Source organism: Pinus tabuliformis, chromosome 3_1 (assembly GCF_031772625.1).
Source record: "Pinus tabuliformis cultivar Carrire ecotype Pingquan chromosome 3_1, CPIR1, whole genome shotgun sequence".
Taxonomy (NCBI): Eukaryota; Viridiplantae; Streptophyta; class Pinopsida; order Pinales; family Pinaceae; genus Pinus; species Pinus tabuliformis.
The window spans coordinates 689,930,590-689,958,345 of NC_142301.1; the positions used below are offsets into that span (position 1 = coordinate 689,930,590).

The 27,756-nt window shown below is 40.0% G+C and overlaps 1 protein-coding gene across 1 annotated transcript in view; it reads left to right on the forward strand.

Annotated features, from left to right (window-relative positions):
- Positions 1 to 27,756, forward strand: part of LOC149189005 (uncharacterized) — a 108,739-nt gene that overhangs the window by 22,180 nt on the left and 58,803 nt on the right. Inside the window, exon 5 of the mRNA XM_089411746.1 lies at positions 17,300 to 17,546. Coding sequence (XP_089267872.1) covers positions 17,300 to 17,546 — 247 coding nt within the window. The remainder of the gene's footprint in view (positions 1 to 17,299; positions 17,547 to 27,756) is intronic.

The following is a 27,756-nucleotide window of genomic DNA, read 5'->3' on the forward strand; positions in this document are numbered from 1 at the left end:
TCAGGTGGCGGAGAAATGACACAATGAGTTAGCTGGTGGCTGCAAGGGGTTGGTGGCTACAAGGGGTTGCTGGCTGAGGACCATCTTGGGGAAAAAACTTCTCTCCTAGGGATATTACCTGCAAAGTGGTGGGTAACAAGTCCCACTTGGATAGATTGCTTTGGTCAGGAATCTATTCCGTGGCATTGCGATGCCTAAACTTTTGAGAGACCTTGGATAGATTTTCCTGGTCAGGAATCTAGTCCATGGCATTGCGGTGCCTAAACTCTTCATAGTTCATATAGTTTGAGATCTTCCGTATGAATACCTTCCTAGTTCAAAGGGAGTGTTGAAAAATGTAACTAGGTTCGGTCTTCATAAAATGTATTTGTCAAAATAATTTTTATTATTGTTACAATGACTTTTTAAAGCATGGTTTTCATGCTTGGGTCATTATTTTATTTGTCAAAGTCCCCATTGTGAACTCCTAGGATTAAGAAAGAGTCGTTAGAGTCATTGTATATTTTATGAGACCCTTCTTGGGCTTTCGAACGATGTAAAAGGAATTATTTTTGAGTCAAAAATGAATTATGTAACCTCCACACCAAGTCGGCCTCAAGAAGATTAAGTTGGCCTCAAGGAAGGCAATTTGACCTCATTGGAAGGTTATATATACAAGGCAGTTCAACTTCATTTGAGCATCTCATCTCTCTCACACATAGTTTGATATTTGGAAGTTGGAAGCTGGGAAAAAGTGCGAAGTTGAAGGAAGAGTCTAAAAGGAGTGCGAGTTTGGTCAAGGAGGAAGGGAAGAAAAAAATCGAAGTGTTGGTGTCTTTCTCTTTCTCTTTCGTGTGGGCTAGTTTAGGGGATCGAAGTCTCCTTGTAAAAGTCGAAGCTGCTGCTAATGCTGGAAGTTGCCAAGTCGAAGCTGCTACTGATGCCGGAAGCTACCAAGTCAAAGCTGTTACTAATGTCGGAAGCTGCCAAATCAAAGTTGCTAGGGTTAAAGTGCCAATACTAAGTCGAAGGTTGGATCAAATAAGGAGAGGTTGGCTTGTTGTGGAGGTCTTTGTCTAGATTGAAGAGTCTAGAGGAAAACTATTGAAGGAAGAGATTTTGACTGGGTTTTCCCCTAGATAGGGATTTTGCCCTGGCAGAGTGCCTACATCTTATGTATTGTCTTTTTGTGATCTTCATGCACACATAATTTGGTAATTGCTTGATGAAAGATAATATAACAAATAAGTAAAAGAAGCCAACATAATTCACAAGTAATTTATCAAGAAAGAGAAATCTAACCCTAATCCTACTAGCATTGATTTCTCAATAATTTCAACTTGTTGAATTTTATGTTTGTCATTTCCACACCATGTTTGTATAGGGAAGGAATTTTAATGCTCAATATATGTTGTAGAAATACTATGAGAGAATGAAGAGGTAAAAAGGTGTAGGGGAGGCATAAATGATAAGGTGCACGTTTTCATATGCATAAAAATTGCACATATACAAGTGTTAGAGCCCATTTTATGAAATTCCCCAAAAAAGGTCTTAACTTCTAGCTATAGTTCTAAAAGAAAACTCTATGCTTGAGAACAATGATTACTTAGACAACTTGTTGTCTGAGGATGATGCTGAAGTTGTAGAGAATATGGAATCTTGACTACTAATACAAAATTATGTTGTTTTTCAATTTTGTATGAATGTCATTGGTCAATTTTTATATGTACATGGTTCCAAAATTAAGACACAATAGTATTAGTCCACCACTTTTCTATCAGTTAACTATGAGAATGATCAATGTTTAAGTTTTCTCTTTTTTTTTTTTTTTTTGGTTTTGGATGCATTGTTCATTGTTGAATGAAAATCAATGAATGGATTGTTTGAGACTAGAATGGTTTGAAACTAAAATGAATTTGAATAATTATTGATTAACAACTTTACATTAATTTGAGATGTTTTATTATTATTATTATTATTTTTTGATATTTCTATATAAATATTTGATATGTGTATTATGATGCCCCCCCATCCCCTGTTTCAAAAAGTGTTGCACTTGTATTCATACTCGTACCCATGTGCCCATACATTTGCAACTTAGCCCCCAAGACTTGTAAACACTCTAACCTACATAGGTGCATTTGAACTTGTGCCAAAGTAGTTATAAGTGTATGAAGTTGAGGCCCTTCGGAGATTTTTTTTCCAAATGGGCATCATTAAAATATAATTTTTGAGCAAAACTTTCTAGACATAGCTCGAGTCTAGGTATGAATATTGATAATGCCCACACCTCACTATTCCAATTTCCCTCAACATGCAAAGTGTGTTCTAGTTTACCTTGTGAAATCCCTTACCATTAGACCATAGAAAATTAAGAAGAATCTTTTCTATACTTTGGTAAGATAATTGTATTTGGTAAAATGCCTTCATGTTTGCAAGGAGACCTTTTACTATGTTCAATGAATTCACCTTCTTAGAAGACTATGTCTATCCTCCTTTTCCATGCAAGGAATTTCAATGACCCATCCAACTTAGAAAAGATTAGAAGAATCTTTTCTAATCTTTGGTAAGAAACAATAGAAGTAGTTGAATAAGAAGAGTAATGGACATGAGTTGTCGTAAGTACTTTAGTGCAAATTTCAACTTTAGCAACAAAAATTGTGGGGTTGGTTATATCCATTTATAGATTTTTCTCCACTTGTACACAACCACATCACAAAATTCTTCAAGAGAGGCCTAAGATGCAATTGGAATCACTAGTAATTTGAAAAATTGCCTAGGTTGAATCTATGACCAATCTTGGATGGCCAACCAAGGTGGAAGTTTGTCTAAAGCTTTAGGATTTGGCTCATTTGGTTGTAGAAAAGAGGCCTCACAAAACATATGGAGACAATGCATGGTGTTTTCTATAGAAGCTTGATCTTTGAGAACAATCATGAAGGACACATCAAGGGAGTGCCATTAACCACCCAACCATTCTACTATGGATAAGGTAGCCTAGATATTTTACTAGTGTGGCATATAAAGTGGTGTTGAGTGGACAACCTTCTTGGACTTACCTTTGTTGATGGGGACTTGTTGATGTTTGTACCTTGGGCAGGTACTTCTACACAGGCATATGTGTCTAGGCGTGCAAAAGTCGGCCACAGTCTCCTTAAGTACTTGCTCTAGTGTGAGCAAGTTGCTAATGTAACTTAACCTAGGTCTAACTTAGGTAAAAGCACATATTATTATGTTGACTTATTGAGCTAAAGTAAACTTAGGAAAAGTAAAGTAAATTACTTTAGTGAACAAGTTTTAATCTTTTAGCCTTTGATCTCAAGTGAAGTGAGATTTAATCTTGGCCGTCAATCACTTTGGAGATTAGGGTTAGGGATTTAGCTCAATGTAAAGTTATAAAAGAAAAGCTAGGGAGAGAGAGAAGACACACTACAACAACAAAATATTGAGAGGGGTTGTTGGGTTTGAGGAAGGGCAACGAGGAGATCGAGATTAGCCAAGGAGGGTTGATCAACCGAATCTGATCCAAGGTTGTAAGTTATTCCTCAGTTGGGCCATTATCCCAGGATGAGAACCCAAGTAAGTTTGGACTATTAATGAAAAACTTTGATAAGGTAGATTCTGTGTGTCGTGTTTTGTGAGATTGGTTATTCTATTTTTTGCTTTCGCTAACTAAGCCAAGAACCTAGCTGTGTAAGTTTTTCAATAGATCTCGCTTTTGCTATGTTAATAATTTACCGATGTTAGGTTTGATAAAATCTAACATGACTAACTTTTGTTGATGGAGAGAGAGGTCAAAGGTTCAAGAAAATGTGTCTTGGAAAATAATAACAATGTTCGGGATGAAGTGGTGCTTGATAAAAGTAATATCTTTGCCATCCTTGGCTAGATTTTTATAGGAGATGTTTAAGAGAATAATGGTTTTCCTACTTATTATTTGCTCAATGTCACTCAACTTAGAGATAAATTTGATGAGACCTTCTTTAGATGAGAGATCGTAGTGATTGGTTTATGATTGTTTCCATATACACTTATAAGAGCTCTTGCTTGCAAAATTCCTAGTTGGCATTGTAAAATTCACATGGAAATCTACTTGGTCCAGAAGACTTGTAGTTCCCTGTTGCCATCAAGGCGGTTTTCAATTAACCCTATCAAGGCTTGCTTCCCAAATCTTACTTGTCCCTTGGCACATTGATGTGAGGCCGTATCGAAACAAGTTTGCATAACAACATTAGGCTCCTTCACAGGTGCTTGGGATTGGAACTCCAATTTGTAGTGGCGCACAAATTCCTTCTCAATGTCCTTTTATTCCCCTTTTCCATTTTGAGCACAAATGTCTTCAACTACTTCTTTGGAGGCTGAGGCTTTAAAGAAGACCTTTGTTTGTCAGTCCCTAGATCTGATCCACCTTCAAAGAAATGTTTTTGATTTTGGTGACATTGGCCTGAAGCTCTTTATTGAATGAGATGAGCCACAACTTTTGACTAAGTTGTTCTAGTTCAACATTAACTGCTTAATGATGTTTACACCTAATTGAAGATAATTTGCCTTCATATCCTCTCAAGAAGAATGTAAGTCAAGATATGGCATCCCCTAAACATGTGATCCTTTCTTCTAAATTGGTTTAGTCTTTAGAGGCCAAGTCTAGTGTTGAGGGTGTTTTAGGAAACCTTTTCCCCTTAGGGAACTCGAGCCAATGGTATATCCTCCTTGTGATATTGTGTTTCAACCATATTTAAATAATCATGGAGGAACCAATGAGTCTCAAATTGTTCTTAAATTAGCTAGTCTCGAAAGGCAACTCTCTCCTTTGCCTCATTGGACAATATAAATTTGGCCAAGCCTAAGATTAGACCATGTAAGTTAAATGAAACCCAAACCAAGCACTATATGGGGTTGATATCCCTATCTTTGGCAATAAAAGAAAAGATGGGGGATATGAGCATGACAACATCCTCTTAGCCTTTAGAGAAAAATGCATAATCATTTTTCCAGACAACATTCGAGGTCATTTTAAGAATAAAAAGAGCAATTTTAACTTCTTGCAAACACGAGTATTTAAACAAGAAATTAAAGTTCTAATATTTCAAACCATGGATTTTAAACATGGGTGAAGCCGCTATCATTAGAAGGTTACATCCCTCTCTTCTTCTATGTGATCATTCATTATGAGAAATTAACTAAATGGATTTGAAACTAGGATTTTGAGCTTAGTGGTTTCAATTTTGTCATCCATGGTTTAGACCTTGATTGACTTCAATGCATCCTCATTGTCTGGGGTAGCCTAAGAATTCAGGAGGGGGGCAAATAGTGCATCCTTTGACTCACTCCTTGAGAGAGTGTTTGGAGTGTGGTGCACATTCTCCTTCTCGATTCCTGTGGTTGTGTGTTTATTCTTTATTGGCCTTGGAGTTGTAGTTTGCTTAGTAGCTTGAGACTTGGGGACTATGATCAATTTTGAGAGTCCTTTTGAATCACTTGAACCTAACCATTTGTGCTATTGGCTTGATAGGCATTTGGTTCTTGAGATCAAGGGATCAAGCTGACAAGAGCAACAAGGGCATCTTGCATGGTCATAAGGGTCAATTTTGGATTCTATCGCTAGGACTTTCACAAAAGAAAAAAAACAATTATTTAGGTGGTTATATACCTCAAGGGCTATTAGGATACCTTGTCCTCAACCCATATGTACATTGTAAACACATTCCTTAAGTGTTTTTGATAGATTAACCTTTAAGCAAACTCTCATTTGGGGTCATAGGGTTAAATAACTAGCTAGGCATATGATTATTTCCACTAAGGGGTGCAAATATATGGCCTTGGACCTCCAAAACTGCATATGTAGCCTAGGGAACTCAACCCACATTAGACGACAAAATTGAGCACGTTGCTTAGTGGAGAAGTTTTCAACCAAAGCTGTTAGAGTTACCATGGCATTTTAACACAACCAAGATAAAAGAAGCAATTACAGTGAACAACTTTTTAAAAGGTAGAAGAAAAAAGCCCTTTGTTAGGGCACTGCCATTCATGTGGCTCCAAACCTCCTTAACTTGGGTCCAAATTATGGCTTCTGAAAGAAGATGGCCCATGACATAACCGAGTAGTGTGTGCTTCATATTTCATCACAGAATTTAGCTTATTTATCAAAGGAGATGTCAACATATTTTCATTATAGGTTAGATTATTACTTTGTTAAATACCATTGTTACAAACTTTTCTGGGGCCTTTAGTGGGACTATTGTTCTTGCAATCAGTAAAGTCAACGTTGTTGAGTAGAATCAACTCCTTTAACAGGTGAATTGATCTGTCGTTAGGACTTAGGGCTACCATTATTAGGCACCCAAAGGACTTGTGTCCAGTGGTAAGGGCCACTTAGGATGACCCCAAAGCTAATATGGTAGAACAACAGTAATGGTGATAGTGACAGATGAAGAGTAAGCAAAGATCTCAACCATAGAATAGCCCATCCACTTGAGATATGCTTGAGTTGAGTTGGAGTATCATGGCAGCAGTTCACATGATGACGATACATGGTGAGTCGACACGATATGTGTTGCAGTAAGAGCATGTAGCTTGAGTTGGAGGGACCAACCTTCCATGGCGGGGCAGCATGTGGAGATTGCCACAGATGTGGTTGAAGACCATGGATAGAGGAGACTTTCCCGTTTCATGGAGTCATGAGCCTTGATGGAGGTTTATGTGATGATGAGCAGAGTTGGGCATCATGGACATTGGATGTTGGAGCTAGCGATACTTTGCGATGTTTGATGGTGTTGTCGAGGACGACAAGCTTATTTAGAGTGGGGAAGGATGTCAGGGCCCTGAATCAGGTAGATGTGCGATCGAGTTGTAACGGGGGCGGCAATGTATGGGCACCCGTGTTGACCAACTCGGGTGGAGAGCGCGTGGTGGAGGCGACTTGACATGACTTTTGGTTAAGTGCGATGAGTGAATGCACTATAGCGGGTGTGCCCGCCCATCGTGACGTGTGACCGGTTGGAGAAGTGCGATGAGCATGCAACCAACAAGAGACGTGCGACGGGCGGATGTGCGATGAGATGGTGTGTTGGGCGAGGGTCGCGTTAGGCAACCCTAGTTGGGCGCCCAAGTGGGTGCACGCTCGAGTTAATCGATACGACCGAGTGCGGGGAAGTATGTGCAACCGAAGTGAGGAGTTGAGCGTGCGGTTGGATGGGCCGACCGAGCAGCACTTATACGACAGGTCGACATGGAATTTGGAGTTGGGCCGATGCTTATGAAGTGGGCAGGCCGACGCTCAACTCCACACTTCGGTCACATATACTTCTCCACACTCGACCCTGTCAGTTAACTTGGGCGCGTGCCCACCCGTGCGCCCAACTTGGGTCGCCCGATAAACCCATCGCCTAACACACTATCTCGTCGCACATCTGCCCGTCACACGCTCGTCGCACTTCTCCAACTGGTCCATCGTCGCGATGGGCGGGCACTCGCCCAATATAGGCGCGCGTGCTATAAGTGCATTCACCCATTGCATTTAACGGAAAGTCATGTCTGTCTCCATTGCGCGCTCTCCACCTGAGTTGGTCAACACGAGCATCAGTTGCACATGGGCGCACTTGTTACAACTCGATCACACGTCTACCCGACTCGGGGACCTGACATCCTCCCCTACTCTAAATAAGGTTGTCGTCCTTGACAACACCATCATCATCAGAACGTCGCAAAGTGTTGCTAGCTCCAACATCCAATGTCCATGCTGCCCAACTTTGCTCTCCATCGCACAAACCTCCATCAAGGCTCATGACTCCATGAATGGGAAAGTCTCCTCAATCCATGATCATCAACCACATCCGTCGCAATCAACCACATCCGTCGCAATCTCCAGATGCTGCCCCATCGTGGAAGGCTGGTCCCTCCAACTCAAGCTACATGCTATCATTGTTATGATACTCCTAACCAACTCAAACATATCTTAGTACACTGCTATAGCCCCCATGACTCAAACTATAGTTAGATGGCCAGTTCAACTGTCACGCTCAAACCATGAGAATGCACCTCCTCATGCCATCATCGGTCATTTCTCTAGCATCTTGTCACAATATCAACTCGATCAAGAATCCATCCCATCTCTATCCAAATGTAAAGCAAGCCATGCCCAGGTCCATGAAGTAGTCCCCATCTCATTTGCAACATGCTATCATCGGTGCTAATGTCCATGTGTGGTGGTAATGTACTAGCCAATCACATCCATCTAAGCATCATCATCTATGTGTGAGAGGTTCCTCTCCTCAAATCGAACAAGAGCTCCTCCCATCAATCCGACTCTCAATGTGCCATATCCAGGTCCATGAAGAAATCTCAATATGCAATATGCCATCTGTTGGAAATACTGAGGCGGGGGGGGGGGGGGGTGAATCAGTATTTTCTTTCAATTGTTATTATTACCAGTTTAATTCTTCACAATTTAAATAGAGAAATGTATAAGTATAATTTTATTGAATAAAATAATAAATACAATATAAATGTGTTCCAAGCTCCAACTTGGTTTTGATGAGGCTCTGACCTCTAGGGCTTCGACCCTATCTTATCAAGGCACCAACCTTGGATTTAGGAGCACCAACTCCAAGGACACCAATCCTTCCAATTCTGAGGTATCAACCCCAAGGGCTCCGACCCTATCTTTCAAGATGAATCAGGTCAAAAAGATTGTCCTCCCACTCTGTCTTCAGCTTCCTTCTTCGCTCGGCCTTCAGCTTCTACTGCACCTTCTGTGTCTACCAGACCTTCAGCTTCTACTGCACCTTCTGCATCTGCCAGACCATCGGCTTCCTCTGTTTCTTCTAGTTCACAAGTTGTGAACTTTCCTTATTCTCTGTGATAGATGCCTGATACGCCTCGCTTAAATGAATCGTTTCAACTTGTATATATATATATATATATATATATGTATATATGTATGAGTTTTGCCAATGAATCGAAACGACTCGTTCAAAAGGTGAAGGGGCCGACTTGTCTATTAAAATTATATATCAGAGAGTCTTTTATCCATAGACTTGATTTTTCACGGAAACCATATAAGAGCTGCTATACCCACATGGAGGTCCCACATGCCACGTCATCACCTTTAATCCCGATCCTTATCACTGGCTATCAGTCCCTTCATTGACTCACTGACTCGCTCGCTCGCTCAGTAACAGGGCACGTGTTATAAAGAAAAGGTACCATATTGATAGTCAGTACCATATTGATAGTCACCACCACAACCACCAAGGAGGCAAGCGGTCTTTCTTTGAATCGACTGTTGTTCCTTTTACTGAAACACATAGGTTCTTATATAAAAGTAGTCCTAGCCGGAAGTCACGAGGATGGAATCAAGCCTCAACCTGCCTGAAGGATGGAACTCCCTTACAGCTTTCATCCCTCCCTTACAGCTTTCATCCCTCGGTTGGCCTAACTCACTAACCCAACCACCTTCTCTGGATGTCTTGCCTGGGGAACTATATAGATAGAACTTGGGGCTGGCCCACGCTCGGATGGGCGAATCGCAACTTTCGGAGGTTTGCACATAACATAGCTGATTCCCCTACTACCAACGGAGCGGATGCGATATTTCTTTAGGGCGTGTTGTAATAGGACCATCGGGTCCGCAACTTAGTGAATTAAAGCCCGATCACTTTATGACCCGATATCCATTGGATATAAGAGGCCATCAAATCTACGACTCGCGGGACTCCAGCCAGCACGCAGATTAACAATGGCTTATCCCCCCGCAGTTGACTGTGACCGAAAAGTTTGAAAATGAGATCGACGGCTAAGAGTGAACGCGGGGCTTCAACCACGATCAGGAAATCCATACACTCCTACCTCCCGCAGTTGCTGATCACTGTCGATCTAATGGTCCAGATCTATTCCTCCGCCATTTTCTTCTGCCATTAATATCCACCGATCTCAAGGATCCGACAGTTCCCGTTCATCGTCACTTCATTTCTTTGACCTTCTCGATATTATATACTGCTGATACGATTTCTCCGATAACTCTGTTTATGCTCCTCCGTTGTTTTCTTCTTTACTCCTCGGTTCCATTGTTTCTATTATGTCTGTATTCAATCCTTGGATCCTCCATGAGCAGTGTTATGATCAAAGGGCATCAATGGGAAACCACACATGTCACAAGAATTTTCCATCACAAACACTGCTATATTGACATCAATGACAACCTAGATTAACACCATCCACCAAATCTGTCAAAGGGGCAAGTATACACCTACCTCGTCACCTCATCCATGTGCTGCTCACGGTCATAGACCCAGCTACCATGTCTATCAAAAGTGGTAAGTCTCATCAACTCAACCCATGCCCAAGTGCTACCACCAAGGCATCTCTATCACTGCAACTCCATCAACTCTAAAGTGTCTCGTCTCTATCATATCCATCAAGTCACTTCTCATGAACACACCGCATAAATGTGCCCAAGGTATGCATCCCATACTGCATCAAAGTCAAGTACACCTCTGAGCTCAACTCCTCAATGAACCAGATACTCTAAGACCACCATAATATGAAGTCTCCATCACTTGCAACTCTCTCAAGTTATCATGAGCTCCCATGAATCATCTCCATCCAACATCTCTGCAAGCATACCTGTCTCGGTCTCAAATGCCATTGCACACCATGTGGTATGAATACTCTCATAGGCTGCTCATAAAACAACCATGGTCTTGTTGTACAAAGGTGCACAACATCCCCAACGGCTCAATTGTAAAGTATCTCCATGTTGCATCAACAAGTCCATCTACACAACATCCTTCCCTTGACACTCCTCATTGGATGCCCATAAGTGACATCTCTATAAATGCTCTTGCATAATGTCCCTGCACGAAGTCTGCCATGCTCCATTTATCCATCTCGATGTCAATGACTTCAGCTGCCCATGTTGTCCATCTTAGTGGACCCATCACAACTTCGGTCATCACATCCTCGTCCTCGACCAGGTTTAGTGCCCTCTGTCATTCAAACCTCATATCACATCATGTCATAGGTCCCTTCCATCATCGCTACCTCCCCCAATAAAGGTCCACCAAGACTGCCTCTTGGTCTCATTGATGGATGAAGGCACTCACATGGAGGAGCCTCATGATGAAGTAAGTATTGGTATTACTTGTGTTTCATTGGAGCTTTTGGAGGATGGGCCATATGCAAGGATGGGCAAAGGGAGTTTGCCAATGCGATGAGCTACCTTACCATGGATGACTACGATGAGACCTTGTGCATTGAGGTAAGGAACATGGATTGTTGCGAAACTTGTTGAGGCAATTTGTGACCTTATGGCAGAAGGTGCAAATGCTCGTGACAAGGGAGGAACATGATGAACTTTGCGATGGATGAGTCATGCTTAGCCATATGGAGAATTGGCTAAGTGCCCGACATGACTCATGGACAGATTGGAGGAAGGGCACACCAGAGTTATGATGATATGATACTTGGGTGGACTTCTTCACAATTGAGACCAAGAGGCAGTCTTGGTGGACCTTTAGTGGGGGAGGCAACGGTGATGGGAGGAACCTGTGACATGATATGATATGATGTGATATGAAGTTTGAGTGACCGAGGGCACTAAACTTTGGTTGAGAACGAGGATGTGATGATCGAAGTTGTGATGGGTCCACTAAGATGGACAACATGGGCAACTGAAGTCATGGACATCGAGTTGGATAGATGGAGCATGGCAGACTTCGTGCAGGGACATTATGCAGGAGCACTTATAGAGATGTCACTTATGGGCATCCTGGGAGGAGTGCCAAGACAGGGATGTTGTGTGGATGGACTCGCTGATGCGACATGGAGACATTTTACAGTTGAGCCAAAGGGGATGTTGTGCACATTGGTACAACAAGGCCATGGTTGTTTTATGAGCAGCCTATGAGAGTATTCATACCACGTGTTGATTTGGGGTAGCATCAGATGTGCTCTAGCCACGAAATTTGGTGGAGAGGTTGGGGCACATGAGATCTCCAATACCTAGAAAGGGTTTGGGCAGATTCTAAACAGATCAGGAGATATTAAAATAATTAATATTTTTAATGGAGTCCCTAAGTCTAAACATAGGGAAAATAAAATATTAATGTGTATTAATATGAATTTGTGTTAGAATCGTCCAAAAGACATGGATCAAGCTAGATCTAATCTTAGTTGTTGATTAGGGACTTAATCTCGGCCGTTGATATGTCAACAGGACAAGTATAAGAGGAGGCTTGAGGGTCATTTGGAGAATACACTAGAGTGATCAGTCATTCTATTCTCTAGAGCGAGGTTTGCTAAGAGAGATAGAATCAGTGATCGGAGAGCAGCTGAGGGGAGTTGAGTACAAAGAGACAGAGAGACAGAGATAATGCCGGGAGAGCAACAAAGCAGAGAGAGAGAGAGACGTAGGAGCAGCCAGTGCTCACGCAAGGCCACACAGAGGCAGCTAAGTGTTGCGTAGAGCACCAGAGGGGCCAGCGTAGCTGATGCAGAGGCTCAGAGAGCTGACGCAGGGCCTCCTGGGGTTGACACAGGGCCAACACTGGGGTTTCTGGGGCAGATTGGTGTTGAGTAGCTGCCGGAAGGATTATCCAGGGTTTCAGCCAATAGATTTGTCAGAAACTAAGAGGTATTACTGCCAAGGAAATTCTCTGTTGGGTAGGCCAGTTTCGACACTCAGATTGTGCTCTGATATTGCTTAATAAGAAAACCCTCAGATAGCTGCACTAGTTTTCCCGCATTGGGTTTTTCTAGGGACATTAGTCCAAAATTAATGGTGTCATATGGTGTGTTTGTTCTTGTTTCTTTTAGTTACTGATCTGTAATATGTTGAACATGCACTAGTGTTTATTTTCAGTATTTACATTGTAAATAACTTGTTAAGGAAAATAACAAGTAGATAGGAATAAATCAGATAAAGTACATGGAGAGTTTCTAACTAAGTAAACTTAGAAACTTCAACAACATGGAGTGCAAAGGCGTCTTGCAGTGGCACTTGAGACCGAGTCAAGTATGTTTGCTGAGATGTTGGATGGAGATGATTCATGGGAGCTCATGATGACTTGAGAGAGTTACAGCTGATGGAGACTTCATATTATGGTGGTCTTGGAGTATCTGGTTCGTTGAGGAGCTGAGGTTAGAGGTGTACTTGACTTTGATGCAGTATGGGATGCATACCTTGGGCACATTTATGGGGTGTGTTCGTGAGGAGTGACTTGATGGAGATAATAGAGATGAGACACTTTGGAGTTGATGGACTTGTAGCGATGGGGGAATGCCTTGGTGGCAGCACAAAGGCATGGGTTGAGTCAATGAGACTTGACCGCTTTGATAGACATGATCGCTGATTGGTCTATGACAATAGGTGGCACATGGATGAGGTGATGAGGCAGGGGTAGACTTGCCCCTTTGACAGATTTGATGGTTGGCATATTGCAGATGAGATGGAGGTTTCTTCATGGACTTGGATATGGCACATTGAGAGTGGATTGATGGGAGGAGTTATTGATTGATTTGAGGAGATGAACCTCTCACACATGGATGATGACTGATTGATAGGTAGCACATGGTCACCAGCATCATGGACAACATATTGTAGATATGATGGAGACTATTTCATGGACCTGAATATGGTTTATTCGATACTTGATGGATAACATGGTGTGGATGAGATGAATACCACTTCATGGACCTGGGCATGGTGTACTTTACACTTTGATGGTGATGGGATGGATTCTTGATCAAGTTGATGTTGTTACAGGACGCTAAGGGAAACAACTGACGATGACATGAGGATGTGCATTCTCATGGTTTGGACGTGATGGTTGGATTAGCTACCCAACTAGTTCGAGTCATGAGGCCTAACAGTGTATTGAGATATGCTTGAGTTGAGTTGGAGTATCATGGCAGCAGTTCACATGATGACGATACATGGTGAGTCGACACGATATGTGTTGCAGTAAGAGCATGTAGCTTGAGTTGGAGGGACCAACCTTCCATGGCGGGGCAGCATGTAGAGATTGCCACAGATGTGGTTGAAGACCATGGATAAAGGAGACTTTCCCGTTTCATGGAGTCATGAGCCTTGATGGAGGTTTATGCGATGATGAGCAGAGTTGGGCATCATGGACATTGGATGTTGGAGCCAGCAATACTTTGTGATGTTTGACGGTGTTGTCGAGGACGACAAGCTTATTTAGAGTGGGGGAGGATGACAGGGCCCCGAATCAGGTAGATGTGTGATCGAGTTGTAACGGGGGCGGCAATGTATGGGCACCCGTGTTGACCAACTCGGGTGGAGAGCGCGTGGTGGAGGCGACTTGACATGACTTTTGGTTAAGTGCGATGAGTGAACGCACTATAGCGGGTGCGCCCGCCCATCGTGACGTGTGACCGATTGGAGAAGTGCGATGAGCGTGCAACCAACAAGAGACGTGCGACGGGCGGATGTGCGATGAGATGGTGTGTTGGGCGAGGGTCGCGTTAGGCAACCCTAGTTGGGCGCCCAAGTGGGTGCACGCTCAAGTTAACCGATACGACTGAGTGCGGGGAAGTATGTGCGACTGAAGTGAGGAGTTGAGCGTGCGGTTGGATGGGCCGACCGAGCAGCACTTATATGACGGGTCGACATGGAATTTGGAGTTGGGCCGATGCTTATGAAGTGGGTAGGCCGACGTGTTAATTGGTGGATGGGCCGACTTGAACGGAGGTGAAAGGTCGCGTCCTTTGGAGTTTCCATGGCGTGGGGCACTCGTATATATTGAAGGAAAGTTCGATCCATTTGTACATCGAACTCGGCTTGGGTGATATCGTAGAAACAAGCGAAGTGCGAAGGGCCGAGCAAGAGAAGCGAAGGAACCATAGATAACAGGTGGCTGGGACGGGTCGAAGTTACAACGGGTAGAACTGGGTTGGGTTTGCAGTGTAGGTAGCAGCAGTTGGGTTGGGTCGGGCGACCGCACTGCGTGCAGGACATGCGCCTGTGCCGACAGGCAGGTAGAACTTGTGTTGCGGCAAACTTAGGTGAATGGGCACAACTTATTGCAGGCAGTTCGATGGAGGCCTGAACGGGTAACACGACAGTTTGACAATGTGGCGTGTAGGCAGGGTGTGACAGCACGGGCTCTGCACAAGTGGCACGATGGACCGGTGGAGTGTGCAGATTTTGGGTGAGGCTGAACATGGGTAGAATGAGCTATGCCAAAACTAAACTTGGGGTTTCCAAATGTGCAGGTGTGGGTAGAGGCAGTGATAAGTTGCACGACTGTGACACAGGTTTTGGAAAATTGTCAAAGTGTGTATGCCGATGGTTGGCTGCACGACTTAGCTGTAAAATATTGTACACTTGTAAATTATTGAAGTTGTATTATTATTGACACGAGCAGACTTTACGGGTGTTGCCCCTCCCAAGTATAAATGTGTTATACTTGTATGATTATTGATTTCCGCTGCATAATGATGATGAAATATAATTGAAGAAGTTAACTTGATGTTTATTCTGCTGCATTGTTGAAGACACTTGTTGAGAAATTAACTAAGTGTTGAAAGTTCGATTCATTTTCTGTGCTCCAAAATCATGTTGCTTTGACCACATCGCGTTATCTGCAGCTAGAACATCACATTGTCTAATATAGTTTTGTAGGCCCCCAAAGATGGATTATTGGCTCTGCTCCCTAGTAATTGTTTATAGTGGTTAAACACTAACACCCAACTCTTTAACATGATTGTGTTACAAAAAGGGGTCACAACTTGTTTACATGATTGCAGATATTTGGGAATACTCTACTTGTTTTATAGATTTGCATCAACTTGTTGTGGACTATTCCTAGTTCCTATTTTTTTTTCAGTTTGTTATTTTTGTACTGTAACTCAATATATCAATCTTAACATATTCCTATTGTTTCCCCTGGATCAAACTCATTGCACTTGACTAGTGAGCATTAGTTATGTCCTCTTTAAGAAACAATGGGTACTATATATCGATGTTATCAAAACCGACCAATTGACTAGTTTCTGTGCTATACCATTCCGGTTTGATGTTTCGGACTGGTCAAGGCTAGCTTTGTACAGAACTAACCTTGAAGCACTAAGTTAGTTGTTTCAGTACGGCACTGTATGACATGGTTAGAGACCACAAAATCTTAATTTTTTTTATATAAAATAATTACTTGAAAGGAAATCAAAATATCTAACCCTAGAGCCTTGAAAAATCTTATCCTAGTAATAAAATGTAAAACCTAACTTGTTTAGTACGGGTCCAGCCTTGAAGCACTGAACTGGTCAGTTTGGCACAATGCTGTACAACATGGCTAGAGACCACCAAATCTGTTTTTTTGTATAATAAAAATAGAAAAAATACTGAAGAGGAAAGAAAAACATCTAACCCATAGGGCCCTACAAAACCTAACCCTAATAATTAATGATAATATTGAAATTTTACAGTTTCCTAATCTTTCCTTTTCTGTTTTTAAAATTTTAACATTACCATTAATTGTTTCAACATGTTTGAGAGTGGTTCCAGCCTCATTCAAATTCATATGGAGAAACTAGAATTTTAGATCCCATTCAATATTCAGTGGATTTAACAGTTTTTAGGATTTCAAGATCAGTAGAATTGCAACATTTCCATTGGATTCTATCATGTTTGAAGGTATGGAACAGGTATTTAATCAAGAGCACCAAGCCCTCTATATACCTTGATGTTGGTTGCATTGATTATTGAACCCCTTTGTCATGGCCTCAGTGTTTCCATCGCTTGAGTGAAGAGTTCAACTATCAATGCAACCATGGCCAGACACTAGTACCATATGATCAGATTGTAGAGTGTAGATTCTAGATTATCCCACTTTAGTTACTCATGGCTCTAGAGGTCATTTAGATCCTCTTTGTTGATGTCTTTTGGTTCATAGATGTACTGCACCTGGTGTTATTTTGTTTATATGCACTCTTGCTATATAATGAGAAGCTTTGCATACTTGTGTATAAATGGTTCAGATTCATATGGATGCACATGAATTTATATGTTGTTTATTTTGTTGAAAATTTGAATATTTTATGTAATTTTTTGGTTGACTGTTTCTGGTCTGGTTTTTATCTGTTTTTTCCCGTTTCCAGTCCAGTTCACATGTCTGGGGGTTGACCGGTTTGATGACAAGTCTGGTTCTGATAACATTGCTGTATTTACAGAACATTTGCCCTGCAGCTGTAAAGTACATTTATTATAATTCATAATATGAATTATATTGCCCGTGTTTTCTTGAACTTATAGTCATTACATTCATGCCTTTCCAAATTGTTATCTTCTTGTGTATGTTTGCAGCTCTTTGTCAGAATTTGGTGTTTTAGGCTTTGAGATGGGTTATTCTTCAGAAAATCCAAATTCATTGGTCCTTTGGGAGGCTCAATTTGGTGATTTTGCTAATGGTGCACAAGTTATCTTCGATCAGTTTCTAAGCAGTGGAGAAGCCAAATGGCTTCGCCAAAGCGGACTTGTTGTTCTTCTTCCTCATGGTTATGATGGGCAGGGTCCAGAACATTCTAGTGCAAGATTGGAACGGTTTCTTCAGGTAACTAGCTTTGTCAAAGATTTCTGTATATTCTTTTTGTTACAATTGGCAATTTGGGTCAGCATAGGGCACATTTTATTTAATTGTAGCAAGCAAATCTTTGCTTAACATTAAAGCATGAACTCAAGTAATTGTATAAGTTGATGCGCAAAATGCTCTTAGAGGCCCTTCTCTATTCTTTATTACATCGCTGCTACATGGTTATATCTTTTCTGTCTTTATATAATCATAGTAATGAAAGTCTTGAGAAAAATAATACAGGATTAACATTTTATTAGTTAGAACTTAAAGTGGTGCCTGTTTTGGCCTAATTTCATATGTTTCTCAATTTCAAGCACCTGTCTTTTTAAATTTAAACATACTGACTCTTGAATCCTTTCTAATATTTTCAGAGAAGCAATAGCATGCATGACAATTAACTGGGCCTGAAACCTGTTTGCATTCACTAATTCTTTTCTTTTGCTTTTTTTCTGGACTCAATATCTTTGGTGTTGCGTCCTGATCCTATGATAGAGAAAAAGATCCAGATGGCCTCTGTAATCCCCTGGTATGCTGGAAGTAAGTTGGTCTGCCGTGGAGCATCCTTGTATGAATATATACCAGAACATGGTTTTTAGTAAACAAAAGAAACCATAGATGAAAAATCTGCCGAAGAATAGGCAATGTCGTGAAAAATCATGATGTCAAACCCAAACGATATTTCACTCAGATCACGATATTTGGTACAAATTTTGACATTGAGATGTTTACTGAAAATGGTGATCTTTTTTCGAAAAATGTCACCAAAAATCAGCAAGGCTTGAAAAAAGGGCCAATATAAGCCTGGAATTTTATGTTTGGGTCATTTCTTTTTATTTTTTGTTGGAATTGGCTTCATTAATTAAATAATGACATCATGGACATTGAGGTTGAACTAATATGAGCATGCTTGTATTGCTTAGTAGCAATATCCACATCCACATGATTGGCAGGTGCAAGGCAGGGTTGAGTGGGGATCCTAAGAGATCCTGTTGGACAAAGAGAACTCAACTTTGAGTAGGGATTTGGAGAAGCAACAAATAATCATGTTGAAGCACTTGCTCTTTACCAGGCACTTGAGCTTTTAGATCAAGGTGGATTAGGAAATTGGTAGTTATTGAAAATTCCACAATCATCATAAGGTATATCTGTGGCTTTTCAACTACATTTGATTCCATTCGATTGTAAATTGGCAAGGTTATTCTCTAGAATCCAAGGAGAGGTAAGGTCGTTTGATTGGATTGAATTTTACTGTCTGAAGAGCTAGAAATCATCGAGCACATAAGTTAGCTAATGAAGCATCTCAAATCAAGGCTTTGAAACTAAGGCTAAAATGTGGGATAATTTCATTATTTATCGTTAATGATCATTTATCCTTTAATTACACCAATATGCATGTCTGCTTTGGAATTTAATTATCAATATTTATTAGGTGGATGGTAGGGATTTAACCTCCACATAATATTCTAGAATATTCTTAGTAGCAGTCACAAATCGAAGGTTGAGATTTATCCTGAAAGTAGTTATACCCTTTCTGCCTTTGTAATTTAGTTAATTTTCATAATTTTATTTATTTATTTGGCAATGTGAGATTTGTGTTTTGATGCCTATGAGCATTTACTAGCCATTTGATTTATATGGCTGAGCCAATTATATAGGATGACCAAAGTTTGACATGCATTTAATGATCATTGCCAAGTGGCTTCACAAATTTAATATGGAAGTATGAGAGATAGGGTGCGTTGACTGCTTGGTATGTTCCCACAATCTGAACTTGATAGCGGTGCAATCTCATATGCCATTTGTTTACTGAAAATGGACATAGGTGGGATAATTTTGGAGGCAACCTTGGTTGTTCCATCCCTTGGCTTGAATTATGACTTGAACTGTGCAGTGTATCTCCCTCCTTAGGAAATACAGGCTGTGTTGCCAGATCCATTGACCTTGGGGTGATGGATTTGCGAATCCCTAAATTGGATCCAGATACTTGGATCCTCTCCAAAAACGGATCCCTACAAATGAAATATCTCATGACTATTGCCAACAAAATGTGTCGTTCCATTGTGTCCCTTGCAACTATCCAATTGCTCGATCCTATCATTCACTCACTGCTTGAAAGTCGATGGTGCCTTGTTGTCGAGATCAAGAAGACGTCACGAATGGGAAGAGATTGCAAATGGCGGCTTATTGTTGAGATCGAGAAGGCGAGTTGAATTGGCATATGGCCCCTTGCAGTCAGAAAACGAGAATTGGAAAAATTTAATTTATTAACTTTAAGTTATATCATCATAATCTTTATTTTATTAACTTATATTTTTGTGTTGATATATTTTAATGGATAGAACTTTAATATATTAATCTTTAATTAATGCAACAATGTATAAACTTTGGTGTATTAAGTATATAACTTTATAAGTTATGAATTTTATATATAATAAATTTGTAATTTAAATTATATAAAACAATTAATGGATCAGATTAATTATTATTTAAAAGTATTTTATATTAATTATTTTATATAAATATGATATGTTACAAATTTATATAAAAGTTATAAATTTAAAATTTTTCATATATTTTAATTTTAATAAATTTTATTTTTATTTTAAAAATTTATAAAAAAATATTTTGTAACCATTGTTTCCTTATTGTATCTTGATCTTAGCTTTTTAAAAAGTTGGCGGATTCATATTTGAATCATTGTAACTTTCACTGTGGGATAGACTAGATGACTTAGGGAAGGTTTACATTTGTGTTGGCAATGTTCTAAAGGTTGTTCAATGTCAATTGTTGAAGAATTTAGAGGTGATCATTTGTGTGTGCAATGAACTAGAGGTATCCACTTGGGTCTACGAGGATTTAGAAACATTCACCAGTGTATACAAGTAATTTGTGGAAAGAATGTGGGAGAAACCGTGGCAACTTGGAGAGGTGTATTCTTTTCAATTTGCTCTTACAAAATTGGAATTAGGGAGAATCGAAAGCCATAATCATTTTGGGCACTTCCCTATTTGTGAAATTATGGCATTCCTTATGTATTGAGGAGGTGTGCGAGTCTTTTGTTTGATAATCAAACATCAGTCTTCAATGCAACCGTAAGAATGTTTTATTAGGAGGAAGCTCATAATCATTATTGTGCACAAATTCTTGAATTTGTAACACAACAAAATTGTTTAATAAAGAAGCTTCAAGTGGAGTGCAAAGTGCTTCCACAAATGTTATCCGAATCAATGTATCCAAATCCTAGGAAAATGGACATGGGATGTATAGAAAAAGAAGCCAAGCCACGATTGGAGAACTAGAATGAAGTGCATAATGGTAATTTCTTTCCTCAATCTTACATTTTATTATGTATTACAAAATCCTTTTGAGTTTAGGATAGTTTTATAGGTTCTATACAAATTAATTGTTTCTGGCATATCTTGAAGGAAAAAACAATATTTCCATCAATAAACTTAGTAATTTTTGGATTTTTGTGGACAATTGGCTTGCAAGCAACCCTTCTTTTTGTATTATCACGCTTACGAGTGAGGCCACAACACTCTTTCAATACAAAATTAAATTTTTCTAGTAAAAAAACAATAGCCATATGAAATAAATAATGGTGGAAACAAATAAATTTCAAAAGCAATATTACAACCTCGTCACCATATCGAGAAACAAGCTTAAGAATGTTGTTGAAAATCAAGATAGGATCATAAAATTTAGAAATATGAACAAATCATTGTTGAAATTAAGAAGTGTTGGTCTATCATACTTGAAGAACTCCACTAGGAAACTCTCCTCATTCGTTTATTTGCTAGTGTCCATCTTCGAGATGGTCTCATAGATGTCTTTGTAAAAGGGCACGTTGTTGATTTGGGGTAGCGTTGGATGTGCTCCAGGCCTCAAATATTGCAAGGAGGCTTGGGCACATGTATTCCAAAGAACCCAGAAGGCGTTCTAGGAAATTCCACCTAAAAACAATTTTATTAAAATAATTAATATTTTTTTAATGGTACCCTAAGTCTAAACTTGGAAATTAAAAATATTAATGGGTATTAATCTAATTGTGGGTGTAACTTCTAGAAGAAGACGAGGATTAAGTTAAAATGATCTTAGCCATTGATTAGTTTTTAATTTGGGCTGTTGAATGTCAATGAGAAGATTATTTAAGGAAGCTTGAGGGTCATTTGGAAAATACACCGAGAGATTAAGAGATTGAATTTCTGAAGTGAGAAGTTCTCAGGAGGAAATTCTAATTGAGTAGATTTCTTGCAGTTGAGGGGCAAGGATAGTTGGGTTGGAGTATCTTCTCCAGAGCCCAGGATACGCAGCAAAGAGAGGCAGAGAGACACTAGAGGGGTTGACGTTGAGCCAGAAGGGCCCACGCAGAGCTTGACGTTGAGCTAGAAGGGCTCATGTAGAGGCAGCTCAGTCACCCACGCAGAAGTCTGAGTTTTGCAAAGGAGCTGACATTTCTGAGCCGGGAGGGATGGAAACTGCTCTAGAAGGTAATACGTTTCGTAGTTGAGCCGACGCAGAGCCTCAGAGAGCTCCACGCAGTCCCATATAGGTGCAGGGGCAGCGTAGTTGTAGCTAGGGATAGTTGATTCAACTGCCGGAACAGCCGGGATTTGCCGGGTAGAGTGAGGTAATCTCACAATTCTTCTCTTCCAGTTGTATTTCTCTATAGTTGGATTGTCGGGAGGGCATCTAGAGTTGTATTTAGAAACTACTGCTTAATAATATAAAACCCTCAGAGCTGCTGCACCGGTTTTCCAGCGTTGGGTTTTTGTGGGGACATTTGTCCAAAAATAATGGTTTCTATTGTGTTGTATTTTCTTTCTTGCTCAGTCTCTTGTTTCCGCATATAATTTAATTAAGTGAAGGCTGTAGTGTATGTATTACGATATTTTCCGTAGGAAACTGCAAGTAATTTGTATAAAGGTATTTAACAAATAGGAGTAATATCATCAGTTGCTGCAGTAGCGATTCCTATTGAGGAATTTCACACACGTTACGAGGTCTGAGTGGGAGGGGTGACAACACTGGGGAGGTGGTTAGAACAGAAAGCGACCTAGGCACATCATAGATGGCAGTCGTATGGGTGAACATGGAATGGGGATCGAAATTGGAGGGGAGTATGGAGTGGCGAAGAAAGACAATATGTCAGAAGCTTTTAGGGGAAGAATGCAAGGTTGCATGTAGTTAACATCTCCTCTACGAGATGAAGAGATATTTATTGCAGTGTTGAAGATTGTGATAAGATTGGCTGAGGATGGAGTATTAGGTGGGATTATAGAGGAGCATGATATAGCTATTTATAATGAGTTTTGTAGTGATTGTCATATTTCTGATTCACAAGGTTCGATATTTGGCTTGTGGGTGAGATGGTAGGATGTTAACATGGGGGTTAGAACTAAGAGTCACATCCTAATGGTATATGAGAGATCATCATATTTGGAGGAATCTAATTCAAGGGAGGAGAAGTTGGAGAGGTTAGGGAGTTGCTAAGAAAGGTGACTAAGTTTTTGTGATCAAACAAGAAAGTGATGCGAGGGAGACAAGAATAAAATAATTGGGAGATGGCTTGCTTTAAGGGAAAAGGATAAGAGGGAATGGTCTACCACAAGAATTGGGGTGATAGAGAATTGGTGGATATAGGGGAGGGGGCCTTATTTCGCTAGGACATAGTTGACCATGCTAACCTCCCCACTACAAGGGAAGAAACATGAACTTGTTAGAATTTTGGAGGTAAGGGAGGCCATTTAGGGTTAGTAGCTCTTGAGACTCTCTAAGGTGCAAAAGATGCATGTTGTAAGTTGTGAGAGTTCCCAAGGCATTGTTAAAGGACCTATGGAGGTCCACTTAATTTGGGTCAATCTTGTGTAGGAAGAAAGAAGCGTTAGACATATCCTGAAGAGGGATTGGATAAGCATTGGTGTAGGCATTGAAGTCCATTAAAATAATAATGTCCCCCAATATTGAGCATTGAGCAATATACATATATGAATCTTGGCAAGGATCCCTATCATAATCCATATGGATGGTAAATATTGAAGACATAGGAGCGATGTAGTAGGACACAATGAAGATGTCTTGAGGGAGGGGTGGCAAATTGTGAACCTAGATCGACATGAATCTAGCATATTCAGCTAATGCCACCATGACGACTTTGCCATGGAGGAAGTTCATGATTACACAAGTAACACCTCTTGAACCTTGAACATGATTTGAGCTTTGAGTCTCTTGTTTACAAATTGAGAAGTAATGGCATCTTGCGTAGTCCAAGATGGGTCTGTTAGCGCAAGGTCTTGAAGATTAATTGTTGCCACAAGGGTTCCTGAGGTCTCTTTCAGTGTTGTAGACCACTCTTCAAAAGCAACGAATACCCTCCCAAGTCCACCATTTGAGACAACGACACTTCCCAAGCATTAGCTTGGGACAACATAGAGTTTTGAAGGTAAATTTGGATAGCAGGCCACCCTTCTGTGGCAGGGTGAGTCTCAAGAGATCACTTGTAGCAACAACCACATTCTAGGGCATTAAAGGATGTTGCAACCTTCCTCTTGAGGCTTTGTTTGGATAGCGGAACAATCCTAAGGCAACGAAGAAGATTCAGGGTGTAGCATAATCCCTTGAACAACGAGGTTCAATGGAGTAACAAGGTCTAGATTAGCACCAGCTAGAGCATCCAAACAAGGATTTTGGAGTAGCTGAACATATAGTTGAAGGCGATAGCAAGATAATAAGGATTGTTAGGGCGTCACTAGCAAAGTTTGTAAAGGTCCATGTCAAGTTGTCTTTTGAGACTGCAAGGATACAAACGATTCTATAAGTTGGTTAATGAGTCAGACTTGTTTCTAGGAGTACTTGTCTATTGTAATCATATATAAATTGCTAGTGTTTGAAGTAGAGGGACTACCACCGTTATGGATGCTATACAACTAGGGATGTTGGTGTAATAACCCTAGGAGCAATTGTTAAATTGAAATATGATGTGAGCTATTGGCGCATTGTGAAATCTACTACTTGTTTACATTGTTGTGGAATTGAAAGAAATATTGTGAAATCGATACAGTTTATCTTGTGTTCTGTTGAAGGCTCGAAATGTTTTCTTCAACATCAGGGAAAACCACCCGTTCGGGACCTTAGAGTAGATCCTTTTCCGTTTGGGATGGTGGCTCCGACTGGAATTTGTGGGACCAGTTTCCCTTGATATAAAATAAGAAAATGGGTGAAGTATATAGATGTGAGACTTATGATGTAATTGAACTGAGAATAAAAAGTATTTAAACTAACTATTTATCTATATATCTATCTATCCTAGGAAAGCTTATCTATATATGTGATTTAAAAAGATCTCACATACAACATGACAATATAGATTATCAAGTTAATATGAGGTTAAAGAAAATTATGATAACTAATTTAATTAAATAGTTAATTAAATTAGTTGATGAACTCGTTACACATATAAGATTTCATTGTTTATGCATATAATATATGATTCCAATCACACATATCAATAGTGAAAGATGTATGATTGCTTGCAACACACATATGATAAACATAATCAAATAACCATTTAACTCTTAAGCAAAGAAAAATAGACAGATAATAGTACCCGATATATTGTAACTCTGCTCATGAGAAAACAGTAGTGGTTCAACTTTCTATTAAGATAACTTAAGTTACAGTAGTGCAAACAAAAGCTTTCTCTCCAAAATTCAGAACCCCTTCTTCATTAAAATGAAGGGGATTTATAGTTTTCAAAAAATATACAAATATAGCAAAGCAGAATAAAAGTCTGAAGCAGTTTTAACAAACAACGCTTAAAATAAAACCATAAGACAATTTTAGACTTTGTTGTAACAACCCAGCTAAGACTGTGAAGAAGACTGCCCTCCCATACATTGTCGTAGTTCGTAAATATCTGTCATGGGCTTCAATTCAGGTGGAGACCATGGCTGAATTTGCATTTGGCTGGTAAATATAGCATCCTTGAGTGTTGGCAGCATATGAGTGGTTGTGTTAGATAAACATCTAAGCATTAGCCATTGGCTGTGAGGCTTGACTAAGAAATGCCAATGGCATTCTAAGTCAATCTTAGATAACTTTTCAATCTTCTCGGCCTTTTTCTTGGACAATTCCTGCCATGTTTTGGTCAACAACTTGATATTGGGTAGAGTTCCTTCGGGGCAGTTTGAAATAAGATTTGCCTGAAACAAATTATCACTGATAGCTTCAATGAGGTCATTGGAGATGTCCCTTGCATTGAATACTGTTGTTTTTGTATGTTTAAGGCGAATTTCCCATTCTCTGAAGACTATATCCTTATGCGATTCCTCTATCCTTGGGAGATCGGCTAACATCCCTTCAGCACTATCTTGCCATGTTATGTAGCCTGCAATCTTCTCCTCAATATCATCAAAATATGTCCTTAGGTCGGACAATTGGTCTACCAATGTATTGGCTATTTGACACAAATCGTGAATGATAGCTAATTTTTGATAGAAAATGACTTGCTATTGAGCAAGGAGAGTATTTAATTCTCTTGCTTCCTTTTTAAACTCTGCCATTTCGGGATTGACTTTCAACTGTTCAATCTTTTGTTGTAATTCTTGAATCTGAGCATCTTGGACCTTTAAATCAGAGTTATGTTGAACTTTAAGGGCGTTGAAATTGTTTTGGAGTTCAACAAGTTGTTCTTGCCAATGATTGGCAATCCTTTGCTTCTCATTCTCAAGGCCTTGTTCCAACTGCATAATCATGTCCTCTTTTTCTTTCAAAAGCTGTTGTATCTCGGTGGCTTTGTCCATAGTCGCAGAAGCATAAGCTCCTGTGAGTCTTCTGAGTTCCTCTGCAGGAGTGGACTGCGAACCTTTCCATAGTATTTCAAAAGAAGGATTTCCAGGGACTAAGGCCTGGGATTGGTCAATCTTCCTTTTCTTTCTTTGTCTTTTCACCACGACCTTATGCTGGGGATTGTAGAATATGTCAAGAGGAGGAATCTCTTCGACTCTTAACATGACCTCAGAGGTCAAAAATGGTGGTATAATTTCAATATCTTCAACCTCTAAAGGTTGATCTGTAGTCCCTGTTGTAATCAGAGTCTTCTCAAAAGTTTCAAAAATGTCTAAGACTTTTTCTTGTGAGGTAGTCTTTGAAACCTCAGGTTTATTTCCTTTCAAGACCTGGCTACATTGTTCCCAGATTTCTTCAAGTTTAGAACTTGGAAACTGTCCCTCAATCTGAGTGGAAGAAGATGCCCCTGTATCTTTTGGGTTAGGGATATCAATAACTTGTGTAGAAGAAATCTCTATGACCTTCTCTTGAGCTATGTTTTCCTGTAAAAGTTTTAATGAATCCAAGGGTAAACGGGATAACCTCATTTCCCTGTATTGGGCAAATTGATTGATTTCCTATGGAGTTATTCGCTTTGAAATATGTTTGGCCAATATTGAATGGGTGGCAGCTTTTTCAAAGACATCATCAAACTGATCAGGTTCATGAGATAATTGCCTTACACTTGATTGAGCAGTAACCTTTTTAGTAGTTCCATGAGGATCATACTGCCTGTTAGGGATAGTAGGAAACTTCAACTCTAAAATAGAGTTCACTTCAATGGCTGCATGTTTGAAATTATCTAATGTAAACATACCACAATGGAAAGGAAAGGTAGGCCATACTTTCTTATTGGATTCCTTCAATATTTTAGAAATTCCATTACCCACAATTTGGTAAGCTATCTCACGAGCAAGTAGTTTATCAGGGACATACAGGGGCAAAACATGTGGATTAGCCAGACTACCAAAGACCCGAATGTAGGTAAACAATTCTTCGCCAAACCAATTCCCAACCCTGAGCAAGTCTGCCTCTGCTTCTGGGGAAATCCTAGGGGCTCTCTTATTAAAAATAATTTGATGAATAGGCAACATGACACCTTGGCAGATTTTATAGAAATGGGGTTGGTACTTAGAATCCCAGAGGATATTATGGTATATATGAATCAGAGTTGGGTCCGCTAAGGTCCATTTCCATCCCATGGAGGCAAAATCCATACTGTAGCACAGGGAGTCCATAACATAAGCACTCATATAAAAAGGAGGAATTATATTCTCTGAAACTATATGCTTTCTTCTAAAATTCAAAATGTGAGTGGCTAAGTTATCAGATAAGATATTTCCCTAGTCTAGTATAAATCCCT